Source organism: Typopeltis vanoorti, chromosome 10 (assembly GCF_054136105.1).
Source record: "Typopeltis vanoorti isolate ZY-2024b chromosome 10, IOZ_Tvanoo_1.0, whole genome shotgun sequence".
In the NCBI taxonomy this organism is placed as follows: Eukaryota; Metazoa; Arthropoda; class Arachnida; order Uropygi; family Thelyphonidae; genus Typopeltis; species Typopeltis vanoorti.
In genome coordinates, this window is record NC_143558.1 from 91,177,430 (window position 1) to 91,197,530 (window position 20,101).

At 34.5% G+C, this 20,101-nt stretch overlaps 1 protein-coding gene across 3 annotated transcripts in view; it reads left to right on the plus strand.

The window, feature by feature from the left end:
• Fancl (E3 ubiquitin-protein ligase Fancl) overlaps positions 1 to 18,292 on the plus strand; it is a 305,279-nt gene extending 286,987 nt beyond the window's left edge. For all 3 annotated transcript variants that reach the window (XM_090399196.1, XM_090399198.1, XM_090399197.1), the window contains exon 14: positions 17,759 to 18,292. In XM_090399196.1, coding sequence (XP_090255322.1) covers positions 17,759 to 17,782 — 24 coding nt within the window. In that variant the 3' untranslated portion in view covers positions 17,783 to 18,292. The remainder of the gene's footprint in view (positions 1 to 17,758) is intronic.
• The last annotated feature ends 1,809 nt before the right edge of the window (positions 18,293 to 20,101 follow it).

Genomic DNA, 20,101 nt, shown 5'->3' on the forward strand with positions numbered 1-20,101 from the left:
CAGATATTTCTCACAAAACATTGCTGCTATTCATCTATAACAGGAGTATGGAATTATTTGCATTTGCTGAAGAACATGAAATATCTACAACTAATATCTTGATAACAATACCTGAACAACTTAATGTGGTTGTTGTGAAATAGCTTTGTCCATCACCATCATAATGAGATGCCATATCATGATCAGTATGATTTGAACAGTGAAGGTTAATTCACAAATGACATTAGTGGTTATCATCCTTAAATTTATCTAGGAATATATTTGAGTTGTGGGTTAAATTACATTGAAAAATAGTATTTTGAACAATTATGTTTCGTTCAAGGCAAATGCAAAATTTAAAAATACCCAATTTTTTGTTTTGCTTTGTATAGCTATATATGTGTTGATAGCATGCTAACCTTGGGCAAATGATTAGCATATCTGATCTTCGCCCAGGGGTGCTTAAAGATCAAAGCTATATAACTGAGAGGAGACCTCTGCATAGCCATTAAAGGAATGCAGAGAACCGACCAGGGCTTCTGACCTAATGTCCAATCCTCACCTTCTCATGGTGCACCCTGTTGGGTATCTACCTGGATACTGAATGAACAAGGATGGGCTGGCAATTTGGGATTTAGCCGACCAAATTGTATTCTTATTGGCTTAAACCAAAATAAAAACTGATAGTGCACCATGACAAAATTTCATGCCAGCTGGGGCGTCACCTGGTTAAACAAGGCCCCTGTTGTTTTCGCCAGGGAACCAGGGCGAACAGCAAAAAGTCAGCTACCGGAACAAATCTGAAAACACACCCCAACTCAACATCACCAGAGTTAAAGATTGGTACTATCAACATAAGAAGCCTGAATGGCAAAGAAATGGAGCTAGCTGAGGAATTAGATAAGTACCAGATCGACATAATAGGGGTGACTGAAACAAAAAAGACAAAAACTGGTGAGATCTTTCTGAGCAATAAATACAAAATGTTATATTCAGGGAATGGCAATCAAGGAAAAGAAGGAGTAGCCATAGTATTCAACACAAAAATACGAGGCTAATCTTCTTGAATGGCAGTCAGTCTCGAGTAGAGTGATGTGGGCAAATATGAGAATGGGGAACTGGACAATGAGACTTATTTGTGCCTATGGTCCTACATAAGGTTCTACTAAGGTAGAAGTGAAGGAATTTTTTGAGGCTTTAGAAAAAGCAACTGACACAATGAAAAAGGAAAAGTTGGTCCTTGTTGGGGATCTAAATAGCAAAGTAGGAAATGATTGTCAGACATATAAAAATATTTTGGGAAAATTTGGAGAAAAAAGCAAAGCTAATAATAATGGCAAATACCTGTTGAGTTTCTGCTCAGGACATGGACTGGTTATTACTAACACCATGTTTCAACATAAAAATGTGCACAAATTCACATGGAGAGAAGAGGCTAGGAATAAGAAAAGTCTCATTGACTATGTTATTGTTGATAGTGATGTTTTCTCCCTGGTGCAGAACACCAGAGTGTACAGAGGATTTGAAATTGTAAGCTATCACTATTTAGTCTTGAGCAGGATAAAATTGAATTTCATATTAAAAAGAATAACATGTAAGAAAGTTTTAAAGCAAATAAAAGTTGAGCAGCTCTCAGATGTGAACTGTAGGCTAACATACACAAAGATTATTGAATTAAAAATGAAAGAGTTAGAGAACAGGAACCAAACCTTGGAGATTCAGTGGCAAGCCTTGAAGAAAACCCTGATTGATTCAGCCAGAAAGGCATGTGGTGAGGTTGTCTGCAAGGATAGAAAAATCAGGACTCCATGGTGGACACAGGAAGTTAAAGAGGCAGTGAAGGAAAAGAAGAAATCATATCAAAAGTTCCTGCCAAATAAGTCAGCTTTTGCTCTTAGAGAATACAGAGACAAATGTAAGAAAGCAAAACACTGTAAAACTAGCTAAACAAACATCATGGGAAGACTTTGGTAAGAACATAGAAAATAAATATCAAGAATGTGGTAAGATATTCTGGAGGTTGTTGAAAAACCTTAGAAATGGAGGAAAGAGTGCTATAAAAGGAATAAGAGATGATAAAGGTGACATGAAAACTAGAGAAAAAAGATATCCTTGAAGTATGGAGTAATTACTTTGAAAAATTGCTAAATGAAACAAGCAGTGATAGCAAAGTGCTAAAAAACACTCAACAGGCATACAGTCAGGAATACATATCCATATACTTGAAGTAGAAAAAGCCATCAAAGGCTTGAAATGTGGAAAGGCAACAGGAATATATGTATTCAACCTGAAATGCTGAAGTATGAAGGTATTAAAATTCTACAGTGACTGCACTGCATAGTTCAAAAGGCCTGGACAGAGGGAGGAATTCCTGATGATTGGAGTAGAGCTCACATAGTACCCATATATAAAAAGGGAAATAAAACTGAATGTGAGAATTAAATTACAGAGGTATATCCCTGCTGAGTGTTCCTGGTAAGATTTATGCAAGTATTCTTGAGAAATGGTTGAGAAGAATTGTGAAAGAAAAGCTTGGTGAAGAACGAGCTGGATTCAGGCCATATAGAGGCAGTCAGGATCAGATCTTCACTTTACGACAAGTAGTTGAGAAAGCATGGGAATATAACCAAGATCTGTATTTAAGTTTTGTCAATCTGGAAAAGGCCTACTACAAGGTGCCAAGAGAGAAGCTAATCAATACACTACAGTTATATGGTGTCAATGGGGCATTATATCAAGCAATACTTGTCTTTATTTGAGTTGTAAATCAGCAGTTAGAATTGAAGGAAGTACAAGAAGATGGTTTAATGTTAAATCTGGTGTGAGACAAGGATGTACATTATCCTCTCTGTTATTCCTTATCTATATGGATCATATTATGAAGGAAAATGGTATTAAACCTGATATCAAAATTGGAGATGTTAATGTCTCTTTGCTTTATGCAGACGATGTTATACTTCTAAATAAATCTGCTACAAGTCTGCAAGATTTCCCTGACTAAATTGAATAACTGTTGTAATAGATATGGTACGAAGGTCGGCAATAAAAAGACAAAGACAACGAAAATAGGCAGAATCGTTGAAAATGTCAACTGCATTGTGAATGGAGAACCTATAGAACAAGTAAAACGTTTCAGCTATTTAGGCATGATTTTTAGTGAAGATGGTAAATTAAATATGGAAATAGACAACAGAATCAACAAAGATAATATGGTAGGAAGTCAACTGAATAAATTTATATGGAATAAGAAAGAAATTAGCCTAAATACTAAATTAGCTGTATACAAGACAGTGTTCAAACCAATTTTAACTTATGGATCTGAGAGCTGGGTCAGAAGTAAAACACTTGACCAAAGACTAGAGACTGCAGATATAAGAGTCCTGAGAAAGATTAGGGGAATGAACAGATGGCATCAATGGCAATATCATATTAAAAATAAGGATATTAGGAAAGAACTTGACATTGTGAGCTTCCAGGAATGCATTAGCAGAGCTAATCTCAGGTGGTATGGTCATTTAAACAGAATGGGCAAGGAAAGATTAGCAAAACAGGTGTTCTCTGTCATGTTGGCAGGAAAACAGCCCAGAGGAAGACCAAGATGTAGTTGGATTGATACAGTAAAAAGTGCCTTAGACAATAGAAATGTAAGACCTGATAATGTTGGAGTCTTGACAAGTAACAGACTGATTTGGAGGAAAATTGTAGATAGGAAGTTAGTAATGATGTAAATTTTTCATCTAGTACTATCATATCCTGTATACCCCTTGAGGATACATACCAGGAATTTGATGATGATGATGATGATGAAATAACATATATTGAAATATGATTTGAAAATTATTTCTCTTTCCCCATCTTTTTTTTTTGTTTTTTTCTTGCAAGAGTCCATTATATAGTTAAATGCTTATTGTCATGCATACAGTTTTAGATACATTTATCCTAGTTTTAAGTACTACAGAATATGTACACATAGGTTTCTGTGGTTAATCATTTCTGCAGGAAGTTTTCAGTATTGAGACCACATTGTTATATAAATTAACAGTTGTGAAGTTATCAAAAACATCTAATATGTGTAATTAATTGTTAACAGGCTTTTGTTTGTAAAACTAATGTACCACTACCCCATAATATAAGTCTTGCAAAGCATGAAACTTGTCGGATTTTTATTGCTTATTTTTAATAAACTCCATATTTATATCACAATGTCTGAATATCTTAAACATATTCATATATAAAGTAATTAAACACTTATCTTTCTTGTGAAGCTTTCCATAATGACTAAGTTATTATTCTTTTACCAATTTTGTATTTTCTCAGTCTGCCATGTTTCAGAATCTAAAATTCATTACTTCATGTTAACATATCAAATTAGAAGTTAAATACAAATATATTGTCATCTCACTTGATCATTCCAGCAACTACCTTTTTTAATCCCTGAGCACTTGGGGAATATGATATAGCTTAAATTGTTTTAATTCTATTTTATTATAAATAGATATTTCTGTTTAGATATATTCTGTTATAGATATTTCTGACAAATTAAAGGTGTTTGAACTGGCTTGCTCTCAATTCATGCAATTTTCCTGAAATTCCCTTGGGTGTCTCGGATACATTTATCATATGGCTATATGATTTGGATGCTTGAGATATCATCCCTAAATTAAATTTTCCTCTCCATATTAATCATCCTAATGGTACCATCACCCAGAGATAAGGCAGACTTCCTGGCATCATTCTCCTCACATTCCACAGAGATGTTACCTCTTACATTATCAAAAACAGCTCATTCTTTTCCTCTCTAGTATTTCATGAGAAAGAAATCAGAATTGCCATGATATCTTAAACTTGAATGACTACTTTGTTTCTGATGGATAGTATTCCACTTATCACATAAAACTCCAACATTAATCCCTATCCTATATTATCTTTTCAGTCTTCCCTAGTTGTCCAACATTTACTTTACAGAATGAAAACAAACCTATATTTAGCTATTCAAAAAAAAAAAAAAATAATAATAATAAAAGTCAGCCACCCAACTATCATTCAGTTTGCTCTCATTTTAATTTTTACAAAAGCCATAATCTGCCACCCTATTCATCATCTGGAGACCATACCAGCTAATTAGTGACCAGCAATATGAATTTCACCATCTCAATATGTAATTCCTAATATTCACTACCCACACTACAGAAAATTTGGAGAAACTTGTGGTTGCTCTTGACATTTTCAAGTAATTGACTTTGTATCTATCATCTTGTGGTCTACCAGTTTCCTTTCTGGTTGTTTGCTGTGAGTAATGGCAGATGGTTTCCTCTCTGTGATTTTCCCCATCATTGCTAAAATACCCTGGGAAGATCTGTACATTTAGCCATTTCTTTCCTCATATATGTACATCATATTTTAATTCATTTCAGATCTTATTCACAGCTTAGCTGACAACAGTATATTCTGTTCTTCAATTGAAAAATTCTATAGTGCATAATCATTTGAAACTAAAAGATTTTCCATAACCAGTGGCTTTAACTCTAATCCTTTCTATTCTTCTGTGAAGTGAGGATAACATTGTGATCTTTAGGACTACAAAAACACAGCCCTGTTTTATTTCTCTTTGGACTGACTTAACAAAACATTTCAAACATAGCCACTTTAGACTTCAAAAATGATATCCTTTCCTTCTCAGGATGCTGTTTCTCACCTCTGCAACTCTTGATACTGTATAAATCCCAAATCCACTGAACCTTGGAATACTGCTCACATACACTTCAGGTGGTTCATCAAAAATCTTCCTAAGAATGCTTAATGATTTCTGTTTCATTCTCTGCTTGTTCTGTTTCTTCCTTATGTCTTTTCTGTGCATATTTTCATGGACAATGTTCTGCTTAACCTTACCACCATCATTCCTCTATGACCATTTGAACACAAGCAGCTGTTGTTGATCAACATCCGTTTATTGTCCAGCTTCAAACCTGCCAAACAAACGTCTCTCTTCCTCTTTCTATCTGTCTTTGTTTTCTAGAAACAGCTCTCCTTGCACCTCATCTTAATAACCTTCACTTTCTCAGGAAACAAAAACACATCAGCAGACTTTCTTTCCTCGTAATCTCATGCACATAGTAGATGTGCTATATGTTTTGGAATTTTGTGCATGGGATTGATATTAAAAAAAAAAAAACATTAACAATAATTTCTACATGATTTTCATTCTAAATATTTTTTTAAACATGAAATACGGTGAATATGAATCTAGTGCAGCTACTAGAATTTGAGAACTGGAATAGGAGATGGGATGGAAAGGTTTAATTTGAATAAATCTGGTATTTATTCCCTCAGCTATGGTAATTAATTTTTTTGTGTATGTTGTAGCATGACATCTTAAGATAAAGTAAATTTGTTTGTACTTAATACCTGAAAATAACTTCTGTCAGTCATATATTTGTAGTACTTTTCAATAACATGTGCATACTGCACGTACATGATGTAGAGCAGCATTTCTCAACCTTTCTAAGCCCAAGGGTAAGTAAAATGCCTAATACAATTCTGCGGGCCAGTAAGTTATGTAATTTTTTTAAAAACCTATGTGTGGATTACCAACATTTGGGAAAAACTGTGCCATTTATAATGTAATAAATCTAAAAGCATGTTTTAAATACATATGGAAACATAATTAATTAAATTGGAATTCAACGATTAAAAGTATCATCACTGAACAGAGTTTTAATTTTTATTAAACAAATAAATACTGTAATATGACATAATTATGTTACTACTTACTTTTAATGAGATGGTTTAGCTTCTCGGCCCTTGCAGAGTTGCTTTATATCTGGCTCAATATTGGTCAACTTTAGTCGTAGATCGGCACACACACTAAGACGATTTCTGTATTTTGTTTTTATTTGAAGGAGTGATGAAAATCCTTTCTCACAAAGATAGGTTGTAGAAAACTGTATGACGATTTTCAGTGCTTAAGATAATTCAGCAAATTCACTTCTCACTGAAGGCAAGATCCAGAATTGAGCCAAACCAAGATCATGCAATTGCATTTTAAGCCCACTGACACTTGAAAGCTCACTTAACTATTCTTTTATTATTGTTACTATTATTATTATTATCATTATTATCATCTGAGACCTCCAGGGAGTCAATGACTCATCGAGGGAGGCTGTAAAATTACCCAACCCAGCTATCATACCTTCCCTTAAATTCATTTACACTAGATGCACTCACCGCCTATAAGGGCAAATTATTCCACTCACTCACTCACTGCTCTCTGGGAGGAAAACCTAGCTCTTAATCCTTTCTTGACTGAGAACAACCTTAACTTCCATGGATACCCCCTGGTGTTCTCTCCCCACCTTTCATATAACGAAAAATTTCATCATTTGAAATGCTATAACATCCATTTAAAAGTTTATAGATCTCTATCATATCACCCCCTCTTTCTCTTGTTAACCAGAGTCTGTAATCCACAGCAATCTGCCCTCATAATCTAAATCCCATAATCCGGATATAATCTTTGTAACTCTTCTTTGCACCCTTTCCACAGCTTCTTTATCCTCTTGGAAGTGGGGAGACCAAATCTGCGCACAGTAATCCAAGTGTAGTCTTATCAAAACTATAAAGAGGCAAAATTACTTCCTTATCCTTACATGTCATGGTTTGCTTCAACATAGCAATTATCCTCTGAGTTGTATTTGCAACTTTTGTTATGTGACCTTTGATCTTTAAATTCTTATCCACCAATATGCCATGATCCCATGCCTCTTGAGTTTCTTGTAGCATAACCCTGCTAAATATGAGCAAATTGCCAAAACATGACCTTCCTTTAGTAAACCCATGCTGTTCCCTACAGAGTATAGAATGCTTGTCTACCTATTTCTGTATGCAAGTTCTTACCACCTTTCGATAACAAAAGGTCATTCTCGTGACTGTAAGCCTGAAATGGATCGCAAACCCACAGAAATTTCTTATAAAAGTTATTCAGAAAATATTTTTCAAAGTTCTGTTTCAGAGTTTTGAGGTGGTCACAAGCCCTTTCCAGAAACTCAGACTCAACAAAAATATCGTTTTCCACTAAAAAATGATTCCAAAGTTGGAATAGGGGCAAATTGTTTATCTTTTACATAACTAATCCAAAACACCTGTTTTTTTTCTCTCTTGAATACCTTTATTTTGTTGTAGGCATCAAGAACAGAATTTTTCTGAAGGGAGAAATTTAGTACAATTAATTTTGAAAAAATGTCTGAAAGATAGGATAGTGTTGATAACCATGCTTTGTCAAAAAGGAGTGATGCAAAATCAGAATTATGTTCATTTACAAACAGTAAAATTTCGTGCCTTAATTGAAATAACTTCTTAGTGCTTTGCTCCTGGAAAGTCAGTGAATTTCAGAATGAATCAATAGTTGTATATATTCACTGCCCATTTCATCGCAAAGTACTGAAAATAACCTGTTATTTAAAGGTCGAGCCTTAATAAAATTAACTAGCTTTACAGCATTGTATAGCACAGTTTTAAATTCTGTGGCATTTCTTTGGAGGCTAACGCTTCCCTATATATGAAACAACATACTCAATTCATATCCAGAGCTACTTCCTTGACCTTAGAAACAACCAGCGGCAAATGGTGGTCTTGAAATTCACACTTGCTCTTGTTATCATTCAGGGAGTGAGAGGTGTGATTGAAGTCTGATTAGCGGAATAATGAATTGCTGACCATTTAAAACTATGTATTTAGAAATTTATGTACATTTAATTATACAAATAGGGTCAAAGCTGTGTAACTGAGAGGAGACCTCCACATAACCTTTAAAGGAATGCGGAGAACCGACCAGGGCTTCTGACCTAATGTCCAATCCTCACCTTCTCGTGGTGCACCCTGTTGGGTATCTACTTGGATACTGAACAGACGAGGATGGGCTGGCAATTTGGGATTTAGCCGACCAAATTGTATTCTTATTGGTTAAACCAAAATATAGAATGATGGTACAACATGACAAAATTTCATGCTGGCTGGGGCGTCGCCCGGTTAAACGAAAACAAGGCCCCCGTTGTTTTCGCCAGGGAACCAGGGCGAACAGCGAAAAGTCAGCTACTGGAACAAATCTGAAAATAAACCCCAACTCAACATCACCAGAATTAAAGATCGGTACTATCAACGTAAGAAGCCTGAATGGCAAAGAAATGGAGCTAGCTGAGGAATTAGATAAGTACCAGATCGACATAATAGGGGTGACTGAAACAAAAAAGACAAAAACTGGTGAGATCTTTCTGAGCAATAAATACAAAATGTTATATTCAGGCAATGACAATCAAGGAAAAGAAGGAGTAGCCATAGTATTCAACACAAAATACGAGGCTAATCTTCTTGAATGGCAGTCAGTCTCAAGTAGAGTAATGTGGGCAAATATGAGAATGGGGAACTGGAAAATGAGACTTATTTGTGCCTATGGTCCCACAGAAGGTTCTACTAAAGTAGAAGTGAAGGAATTTTTTGAGGCTTTAGAAAAAGCAACTGACACAATGAAAAAGGAAAATTTGGTCCTTGTTGGGGATCTAAATAGCAGAGTAGGAAATGATTGTGAGACATACAAAAATATTTTGGGAAAATTTGGAGAAAAGAGCAAAGCTAATAATAATGGCAAATATCTGTTGGATTTCTGCTCAGGACATGGACTGGTTATTACTAACACCATGTTCCAACATAAAAATGTGCACAAATTCACATGGAGAGAAGAGGCTAGGAATAAGAAAAGTCTCATTGACTATGTTATTGTTGATAGTGATGTTTTCTCCCTGGTGCAGGACACCAGAGTGTACAGAGGATTTGAAATTGGAAGTGATCACTATTTAGTCTTGAGCAGGATAAAATTGAATTTCATATTGAAAAGAACAACATGTAAGAAAGTTTTAAAGCGAATAAAAGTTGAGCAGCTCTCAGATGTAAACTGTAGACTAAAATACACAAAGATTATTGAAGAAAAAATGAAAGAGTTTGAGAACAGGAATCAAACCTTGGATATTCAGTGGCAAACTCTGAAGAAAACATTGATTGATTCTGCCAGAGAGGCATGTGGTGAGGTTGTCTGTAAGGATAAAAAAATCAGAACTCCCTGGTGGACACAGGAAGTTAAAGAGGCAGTGAAGGAAAAGAAGAAAGCATACCAAAAGTTCCTGTCAATAAGTCATCTTGTTTTCTTAGAGAATATAGAGACAAATGCAAGAATGCTAAACACTGTGTAAAACTAGCTAAACAAAAGTCATGGGAGGACTTTGGCAAGAATATAGAAAATAAATATCAAGAAGGTGGCAAAATATTCTGGAGGTTGTTGAAGAAGCTTAAGAATGGAGGAAAGAGTGCTATAAAAGGAATTAGAGACGATAAAGGTGATATGAAGACGGGAGAAAAAGATATCCTTGAAGTATGGAGTAATTACTTTGAAAAACTGCGAAATGAAACAAGCAGTGATGACAGCACAGTGGTAAAAAACACTGACCAGGCATGCAGTCAGGAATACATATCCATACTTGAAGTAGAAAAAGCCATCAAAGGCTTGAAATGTGGAAAGGCAGCAGGAGTAGATGATATTCGACCAGAAATGCTGAAGTATGGTGGTATAAGAGTCTTACAGTGGCTGCACTGCATAGTTCAGAAAGCCTGGACAGAGGGACGAATTCCCGATGATTGGAGTAGAGCTCTCATAGTACCCATATATAAAAAGGGAAATAAAACTGCATGTGAGAATTACAGAGGTATTTCCCTACTGAGTGTTCCTGGCAAGATCTATGCAAGTATACTTGAGAAACGGTTGAGAAGAATTGTGGAAGAAAAGCTTGGTGAAGAACAAGCTGGATTCAGGCCAAATAGAGGCTGTCAGGATCAGATCTTCATTTTACGACAAATAGTCGAGAAAGCATGGGAATATAACAAAGATCTGTATTTAAGTTTTGTCGATCTGGAAAAGGCATATGACAAGGTGCCAAGAGAGAAGCTATTCAATACGCTGCAGTTATATGGTGTCAATGGGGCATTATATCAAGCAATACTTTGTCTTTATTTGAGTTGTAAGTCAGCAGTTAGAATTGAAGGAAGTACAGGAAGATGGTTTAATGTTAAATCTGGTGTGAGACAAGGATGTACATTATCCCCTCTGTTATTCATTATCTATATGGATCACATTATGAAGGAAAGTAGTATTAAACATGATATCAAAATTGAAGATGTTAATGTCAGCTCTTTGCTTTATGCGGATGATGTTATACTTCTAAATAAATCTGCTACAAGTGTGCAAGATTCTCTGACTAAATTGAATAGCTGTTGTAATAGATATGGTATGAAGGTCAGCAATAAAAAGACAAAGACAATGATAATAGGCAGAATCATTGAAAATGTCAACTGTGCTGTGAATGGAGAACCTGTGGAACAAGTAAAACATTTCAGCTATTTAGGCACGATTTTTACTGAAGATGGTAAATTAAATATAGAAATAGACAACAGAATCAGCAAAGCTGGTATGGTGGGAAGTCAATTGAATAAATTCATATGGAGTAAGAGAGAAATTAGTCGGAACATTAATTAGCTGTATACAAGACAGTGTTCAAACCAGTTTTAACTTATGGATCTGAGAGCTGGGTCAGAAGTAAAACACTTGACCATAGACTAGAGACCACAGATATGAGAGCCCTGAGAAAGATTATAGGCGTGAATAGATGGCATCAATAGCAGTATCATATAAAAAATGAGGATATTAGGAAAGAACTTGACATTGTCAGCATCCAGGAATGCGTTAGCAGAGCTAATCTCAGGTGGTATGGTCACTTTAACAGAATGGGCGAGGAAAGATTAGCAAAACAAGTGTTCTCTGCCAGGTTGGCAGCAAAACGACCCAGAGGAAGACCAAGATATAGGTGGATTGATACGGTACAAAGTGCTTTAGATGATAGAAATATAAGATCTAATAATGTCGGAGTGTTGACAAGTAACAGACTGATTTGGAGGAAAATTGTAGATAGGAAATTAATAATGATGTAATTTTTTTGATGTAGTACTATCATATCCTGTACACCCCTTGAGGGTAGGTACATGGCAGGAATTTGATGATGATGATGAACATTTATTTTACAAGTGATATTCTGTCTTTTTCGATTTAGCTACTTGAATACAAATTCTACCCTACGGTTCTTTATGAACTGGTCAATAACATCATCATAAAAAGTTGGTTGTAACTTAATTTTCCCAAGCAACACGCACACTTGTAAAGGCTGGCTGAAGCTCACTGGCTAGAGCTACTTTCACTGTGTATGGCCCGTGTTTAAGACGACGTGAAGGGAGCTGAAATGGCTATGCACGCGCATGAAATCATAGTGCTGTAGCGAGGACTTGGAGGTTCACACAACCGAGCAAGCCAAGGTAGCTTTGACTAGATGAGCAAGCATCAGCCTTCAATACAATGCAAAGCTCAATTATTGCCATGCAAGCTTAAGAAGTCTTCTGTCTACAAAATAAAATCCTAATGAAATGCTTATAAATGTATGCATTTATTAACAAATAAATATTACTTCTTTCTCAATTAATGAGCTTGCGCAGCAAGCATGGAGAATTTGCCCTTGGAAACAATCCCAATAGGCCTGCCTGTAAAGTTGCGAGCTCCATCCAAATAGAAGCCCATACATTTTTCCCACTTGATCAATTCAGATATTATGTAATTATTGAGAGTGCGAAATATTTCTTCTCCAGTTGTTCAAGATGACAAAGTTCTACAAAACAGAATATCGTCATGAATATTGTTAACATGCGCATATCATACGTTGCATATTAACTACACATCGTTTGTAACATCAGTAGTCTCGTCTATTTGTAAGACATAATAAGGGTTCTTCTTAACTCTTTCGATTAACTGAGATTCTACGTCACCTGCCATATCATTAATTCTGCAAATGACAGTGTCATTTGATAGAGGAATCAAATCAACATCTTTTAGTATCTTGTTGCCAAAAATAGTTTTTACCACATATTTTATAGCTGGAAGTAGTAAATTTTCCCCGATAGAATGAGGTTTCCCTGTTTTCGCTATGCACATACTTATGACATAGGATGCTTCTACTGCCTTGCTATTGATCGAATCCATGGCCGAAACCATATCTTTCCCATGATTTAATGTCCCCAAGCGTCGTTGAAAAAATTCAATTGGCTTATTTTTCACATTGCAATGTTTAGTTTCTAAATGTCATCGGAGTTTCGCAGGTTTCATGCACTTGTTCAACAACACTTCATAACATAAAACACATTGAGGTTTCTGTTCACTTTCATCTCCACACCAAGTAAACCCGAATTCCAAATATGAACTGTTATATTTCCTACTGTATTTTTTTCTTTGAACTGCTTGTTTCTTCTACTTTAATAGTATCAGATTTACTCTCCATTACAACACGTGTACCACAATTAGGGTTAGCATCACTTGTTTCATTTGCTTTTCTTTTCAAAGTCCTAGTTCTAAGCCACTTTTCCATTATTAACAAACACTTACCAAAAATATATAAATATTGGGGTTAACTCACGACACACTTTGTCCAAGTATCACTTAGCACTTCTGGAGATATACTGAGACTTGGTTAAAGGAGGAAAACCTTCAATAATAAAAATCAATAAACAACAAACAATTGGTTGAAATGTGGATAACACGTTTACTTCAAATCTGACAAAACAGCAAGGGAAGACAGAAGCAATAAAACCAGATTGTTCACTTCACTCCTCTTTTATTAAATTATTGTAGTGGCAGAATGTTCATGGAATGAACATCCTGCTGCTATTTGTTGGTTTTTTTAAGTATCCATTTTATTTCAATAATTTTTACTTACTTATTCAATTTTAATTGCTTTTGGTTGGATAATTAAAATATATATATACACCTAAACCTCTTTTTATGCGAATTTTTTTTACTCTAATTGGGATATCAAAAATTTTTTTTTACGCGATTTTTATTTACTTTTACGCGACCAACCTAATGTCTAAGTTGGGAAAAAATCCATAATTCAAGAAAATTCTGAGAATTTTGTAGAATTGCATTCTCGTTTCAATTAAGAAAATTCTAAATTCTTATGAATTTCATTTATTGGGAATTCCCCGAATTACATAATTGACTGCATAAAAATGCAGTTCTTAGCAGTTTGAATTTGGTGTTTGAGTAGACAACACAATTACCGCATTTTTTAAGTGAAATCAAAATGAAAATCGCGATATAAAATAATAATTTTGCCAAGAAATAATAAATGGTAAGCTATATGTAATTTTCAAACTTTCATTTCATTACCAAAGATTTTAATCCAGCCCTCACATGATGTTGCCGATAACAAAAAAAAAGGAAAGCCATTTCCTTGGATATAAAAATTCAAATTTTAGATTGTCTTCAAACTGAGGAAGGTGCAACGGCTGTGGGTAAGCATTTTGGAGTCCGTGAATCAACTGTGAGATTTATAAAGAAAAAATGAAGAGGCTATTAGAAAAGTGGTATGTTATGGTACAAAATTGAGTGTGAAATTATCATCATACACGAGATGTTCTAGAAAAGGCCGAAAAAGCTTTAGTGATGTGGATAGAAGATAATGTACAAAAAGGAATGCCAGTTGACGGAAATTCCATCAAGCAATCAGCATTGAGATACTTCATCTCAATCGAGGAAAAAATATGAATTTCATGCAAGCAATTGTTGGCTGGCTAAGTTTATTAAAAGACATGCTCTTCATAATATAAAAATTAAAAGTGAAACGGCTTCTGCTGATGAAACAGCTGCTAAAGCATTTCCACAAAAACTTGCTAAAATAATTGAAGATGGAGTTACAATCGTGAACAAATTTGGAATATGGATGAAACCGACCTTTTCTGGAAAAAAATGCCAAACAGAACTTACGTATCAAAAATGCTAAAAACTGTTGGTGGGTTCAAAGCAGCAAAGGATCACATAACACTCCTATTTTGTTCAAACGCTTTAGGAGATCGGATGTTAAAACCACTGCTTAAATCGATCATTAAGACCACGGCCAATGAAAGGCATAAATTTTCAAAAATTGCCAGTTCATTTGATGGCCAACAAAAAAGCTTGGGTGACCATTGATATTTTCACTGAGTGGTTCCACAAGCATTTTGTGTAAGAAGTTAGACGCTATTTGAATGACAAGGGTCTTGAATTTAAAGTGCTTTTGATTCTTGATAATGCATCCTGCCATAGAACACCCAAATGTGCAATTTTTTTTTTCTGCCTTCCAATACCACATCATTGCTACAACCTCTAGATCAGGGTATAATTGCGACTTTTAAAACATGTTATGCCAGACCAACATTTCAGTACGTTTTGAACAAGCTAAATGATGATGAAACACTGTCAGTTATGGATGTCAGGAAAAATTTTCAATTATGGATTGTATTGACCAGGTTCGATTATCGTTATCTGAATTGAGACCAGAAACTATGAATGCATGCTGGAAAGCTATTTAGCCTGCATGTGTTAAAGAGAATGCCCCTGTTCCCTTCAATCATACTGCAGAATTCCCCAATATAATAAGTTTGGCATGTGAAATTGGCAGAGAAGGATTCGATGATCTTACTTCGGCAGATATCCAAGAATTATTAATTGACAAACCTCTTATCGAAGACAAAATAGTGGAGATTGTTTCTGAGACTCCTAAAAGCGAAAAAGTTAATGATAATGATCAAGATAATCCTACTTTTACTGCTGATATTATTAAAGAACGTGTTAAACTGACCAGTAATTTAGGCACTTATTTTGGCCGACATGATCGAAATGAAGAACATGCTGGGAAGTTTTCACGTGAGCTTAAGTTGTTAATGTCTTCATACAGAGAATTATATCGTGACTTATCTAAAGCATCAACACAGTGATTAATAACTGAGTTCATGTCTAAAACTATTGAAACAACCAGTGGTACTTTTGTTCAAGACATGACAAGAAGAATTTCACAAGTTGAGGCGGAAGTCAATGACGATGATACCATATCTAGTAGTTTTAGTGATATTACAGTCTCACAAAAACGAAAACTTTCACATTTGTCAGAAACTGATAGTGAATAACATAAATTTTTTTATAGAATCCTTAGCAAACAACTGAAATGAATATGTTTTTTTTTAAAGCTATAAAAATTCATTATATGTATGTGTGTTCTCCATGAAATGTAAATAAAAATCTTATGATCCTAATGAATTTAATGTTTGTTTTTTTCATTGTTTTGATTATATTTCAGGTTTGGAACCAATCTTCCCTTTTTCTATGGAGTCAGTAGTTTTTTTACGCGAATTCTATTTGCGCATAATTTTTAGGAATGTATCTATCGCATAAAAAGAGGTTTAGGTGTACTCAGTGGTGAGCTATAAGGGGCTCGCGCAAGCCCTTTGTTAAATTTTTCTCAAATTTGCGAGCTCCTTGTTTTTCTTGTTTCCTTTTTTATTTTAAAAAAAAAAAAAAAATTTTTTTAAACATATTAAGCGACAAACTCATGCAGTAACCTAACAAAAATTAGTCTATTTGGCAGCATATAGATTATTTGGAATTATTGTTTCAACTGCTCTATAACGAATGCACCCTAGTTTGAAAATAAAATAAGCACATGCGCTATCTTTACCCTTCTCCTTTCTGGTAGCCAATCATATGGTAAAACCAGTGGCCAATCAAATGTTTTATAAAAGATTTCATTCTTATTATATTTTGATAGTTAAAATATGTTTTTCTTATGTAAGATAAATTGACATAGTTGATTGTGTGCAAATATTTAATGTTTAGATCATGAAATATTGGTTTAAAAATGATAGCCTTCAGAGGTTGATTGTCCTCTCATACTTTTTGATTGAAATTTGTACACAAATGTATTAATAAAAGTTTTTTTGTGTGAAATAATTTTTTTTTTTTTTTTCTCGACGATGCAAGCCCTTTGTTAAAATTTCCATAGCTCACCACTGTATATACTGTATTTATTTATTCAAGTCTGCCTGCAGACCACCTGTCCCATCATCGCTGACCACAGGTTGAGAAACACTGATGTAGAGCATTGTGGTCTAATTATATTAAGGTTCTAGTAAAAATAACTTTAACAAGATTTTATAATAAATAAATAAATGTTAAGTTAATTCTGGAATTTGTGAAGAACTATTTCCCACAAGAAGGATCATTTTATTCCATTGTTTTTATTTAGATTTGGTCTTTGTTACAAGGTTTTACAACTCTTTGTGAGAGTAAACATTCCAATTAATTTTTTTGTGTGTATGGTAGCATGACATCTTAAGATAAAGAAAGTAAAGTAAATTGTGGAGAACCTTAATTTTCTTCCAAAGAACTTGGTGTCTAGTGGTGATAGTGTGCTTTGCAGGTCCCGATTGTTCTGGCTCATGGAACTTAATGTAGTCTAAATGTTAATCACATTGTAGGACTGCAAATCTACCAGTTTGGCTAAAATACAATAATCCACACACTGTCAAGGATTTGATACACTCCAGGATGGACTGAAGGCAGAAGTTTATCTTTAGCTGAGCCAGAGCAATCGGACAAAATCCATTTTATGTTATTTATCAATTAACATCCCTTACTTTCCTCTATGTCAAGTACTTTTTGATTAACTAGCTAATATGCAACTAACAGTGTGTTTCCCTTGAATTCAACAATGATATTCAAATGTTTTCACCTTTGCTGTATGGAAAGTGTAAAAGAGAAAATATTCCTTGATTTGTTAAAAAAATGAAAAACCATTATTTGTTTTAAAAAAAATTCTTCTTCTTTCAGCCCATTACATGTTCCATACCATAAAGATGCCTCCATTCTATTTTGTCAACTTTCTGAATACAGCATGTTTGATGATGCATTCTTCCTAGATATTTCATGATGTCATATTTTTACTAGTTTAGCAAGTATGACAACCATTCAAATACATTCACAAAAAAAAAAAATAAATAAATGTGTTTTCATATGAAAAAAAAAAAGAATTAGCTCTACTATTCCTTTTTTAGTCCATGAAGTCTGTCAAACTAAATGGAGTTCAGTTCTTAAATAACTAGCTTAAAAAATAAATAAATAAACTTGTTACTAATGATTAATCATTTGTAAAGATTAAGAGAAATGATACTGCCTTTGTACCAACATAAAAAGGCATGCTATTGCTGTATAGAAAATAAAATTAGATAATAACTTTTATTAACTGTTATGATGTATGATGGATTTTTGTTAATAGCTCAGAACTAAATCATAAAGTTTATGACTGAAACTAATATTGTTTTGTATTAATAAAAATTTCTCTTGTTGAAACAAAAGTCATATTAAGTATAGTTGACTCTTACTATAACAAAGCTTTTCTAAAATAAATTCACTATACTGGATTGTTTATTATAACAAACTGTTCCTGTGGACCTTGCATGTTTGTCGTACTTAGAGTTGACTGTATAATCTGAATTTACAAAAAGTTGACTGAAGAATAAAGTATAAAATATTATTTTGTAAAACAAAGTAAGAATTAACTAAACTTGTGATTTAAACATATATTTAATAATAATATAATAATCAGGTAATGTCTTTTAGGGAGTAGGCGAGGTCTTTTAACGCTATGTAGCTTTTTGGAGACTGAATGGGCAGTTCAATCTCTACCATTAGCCAATCAGAGAAAGCTAGTCCATGATTATCACTAATTATAAGTGACAACAGATGATGAGATGTGCAAACAAGTGCTGTTTACTCTTCATACCTAACTCTAGCAGGATATATTACTGTATGGCATAATGTGAGTTCCACGGTCAATTTTGTTGAGTTTTATGGGATGAAAACCCAGAGTTTACAGGAGATAAAATCCGCTTGCCTTTGCCAGCTGGTTCCCCCCCCCCCCCCCGGAATAAGTGAATATGTATTAAGATAATACTGACATTTCATTATATTTGTAATGAAGAATAATGGTCATTACTTATTGAATTAAAAACCAGTGGTTCTGTGCATTGATAATGTATATCAGCTTGTAGTATGTTTGAGTTAAATGTTGCAATAAACAAAGTGTATCGGTTCTCAGTTATAGTGCTGAGAGGGTTGCCAAGATTTGCAGTCTAAAAGGAGTATATACTCTGATGTATAATATATGAGGGTTGCCTGAAAAGTTCTCGGCCTAACAATGAAAAAACAAATTTATAATTTCAAAATTATTTTTATTTTTCAACACAATCTCCCTTGATACTAATATATTTATTCCAGTACCATTATCCCATCCCTGTAGTGGTTCTCAGTAAGATCTGCAAAATACCCCTCTACAGCTGCAATCACCTCTTGATTCGAAGAAAAACACTGACAGTGAAGAAAAGTTTTAGTTTTGGGAAGAGTTGGAAGTCAGAGGGAGCCAAATCTGGGGAATAGGGTGGATGTTCCAACAATTCATAGTGCAGATCCCTGAATTTTCCCATTACCAAAACACTTTTGTGGGCAGGTGCATTGTCCTGATGAAAGATGATTTTTTCTTCTGCAAAGCTGGTCTTTTCTCACAAAATCAGAATAATATTCCCCGGTTATTGTTTTACCTTTTTCAAGATAATTAATAATCAAAATGCTTTTAACATCCCAAAACACCATTGCCATGACCTTTCCTGCTGATGGAATCTGTCCGCTGTTTTGACTGCTGTTTGGATTCTGGTGTGTTATGGTGAATCAAGTCTCATCCATAGTAATAAATTGATGCACAAAATCAGTTTTATTCTTGTTAAAATGCTCCAACCACTGTTCAGAGATTTTCATGCGAGTGCATTTTTGATCTGCTGTGAGCAAGCGCGGCACCCATCTTGCGCAAAGCTTTTTGATTTGCAATTCTTCATGCAAAATATATCCTACATGTTCTTTTGAAATGCTTATAGTCTTAGCAATTACATGCACTTTGACTCGCCAGTCATCCAATACCATATTGTGCACTTGATCAATGATTTCTGGTGGTGTTACACTTTTTGGACGTCCTTCACGTGGATCATCTGCAAGGCTGGTACAGCTAAGTTTCAACTCGGCAGCCCATTTCTTAATTATCAAAAACGAAGGAGAAGAGTGCCCATAAACTTTTATGAACTTCTAATGAATTTCTTTTGGCATTAAACGTCCCTTTACAAAGAA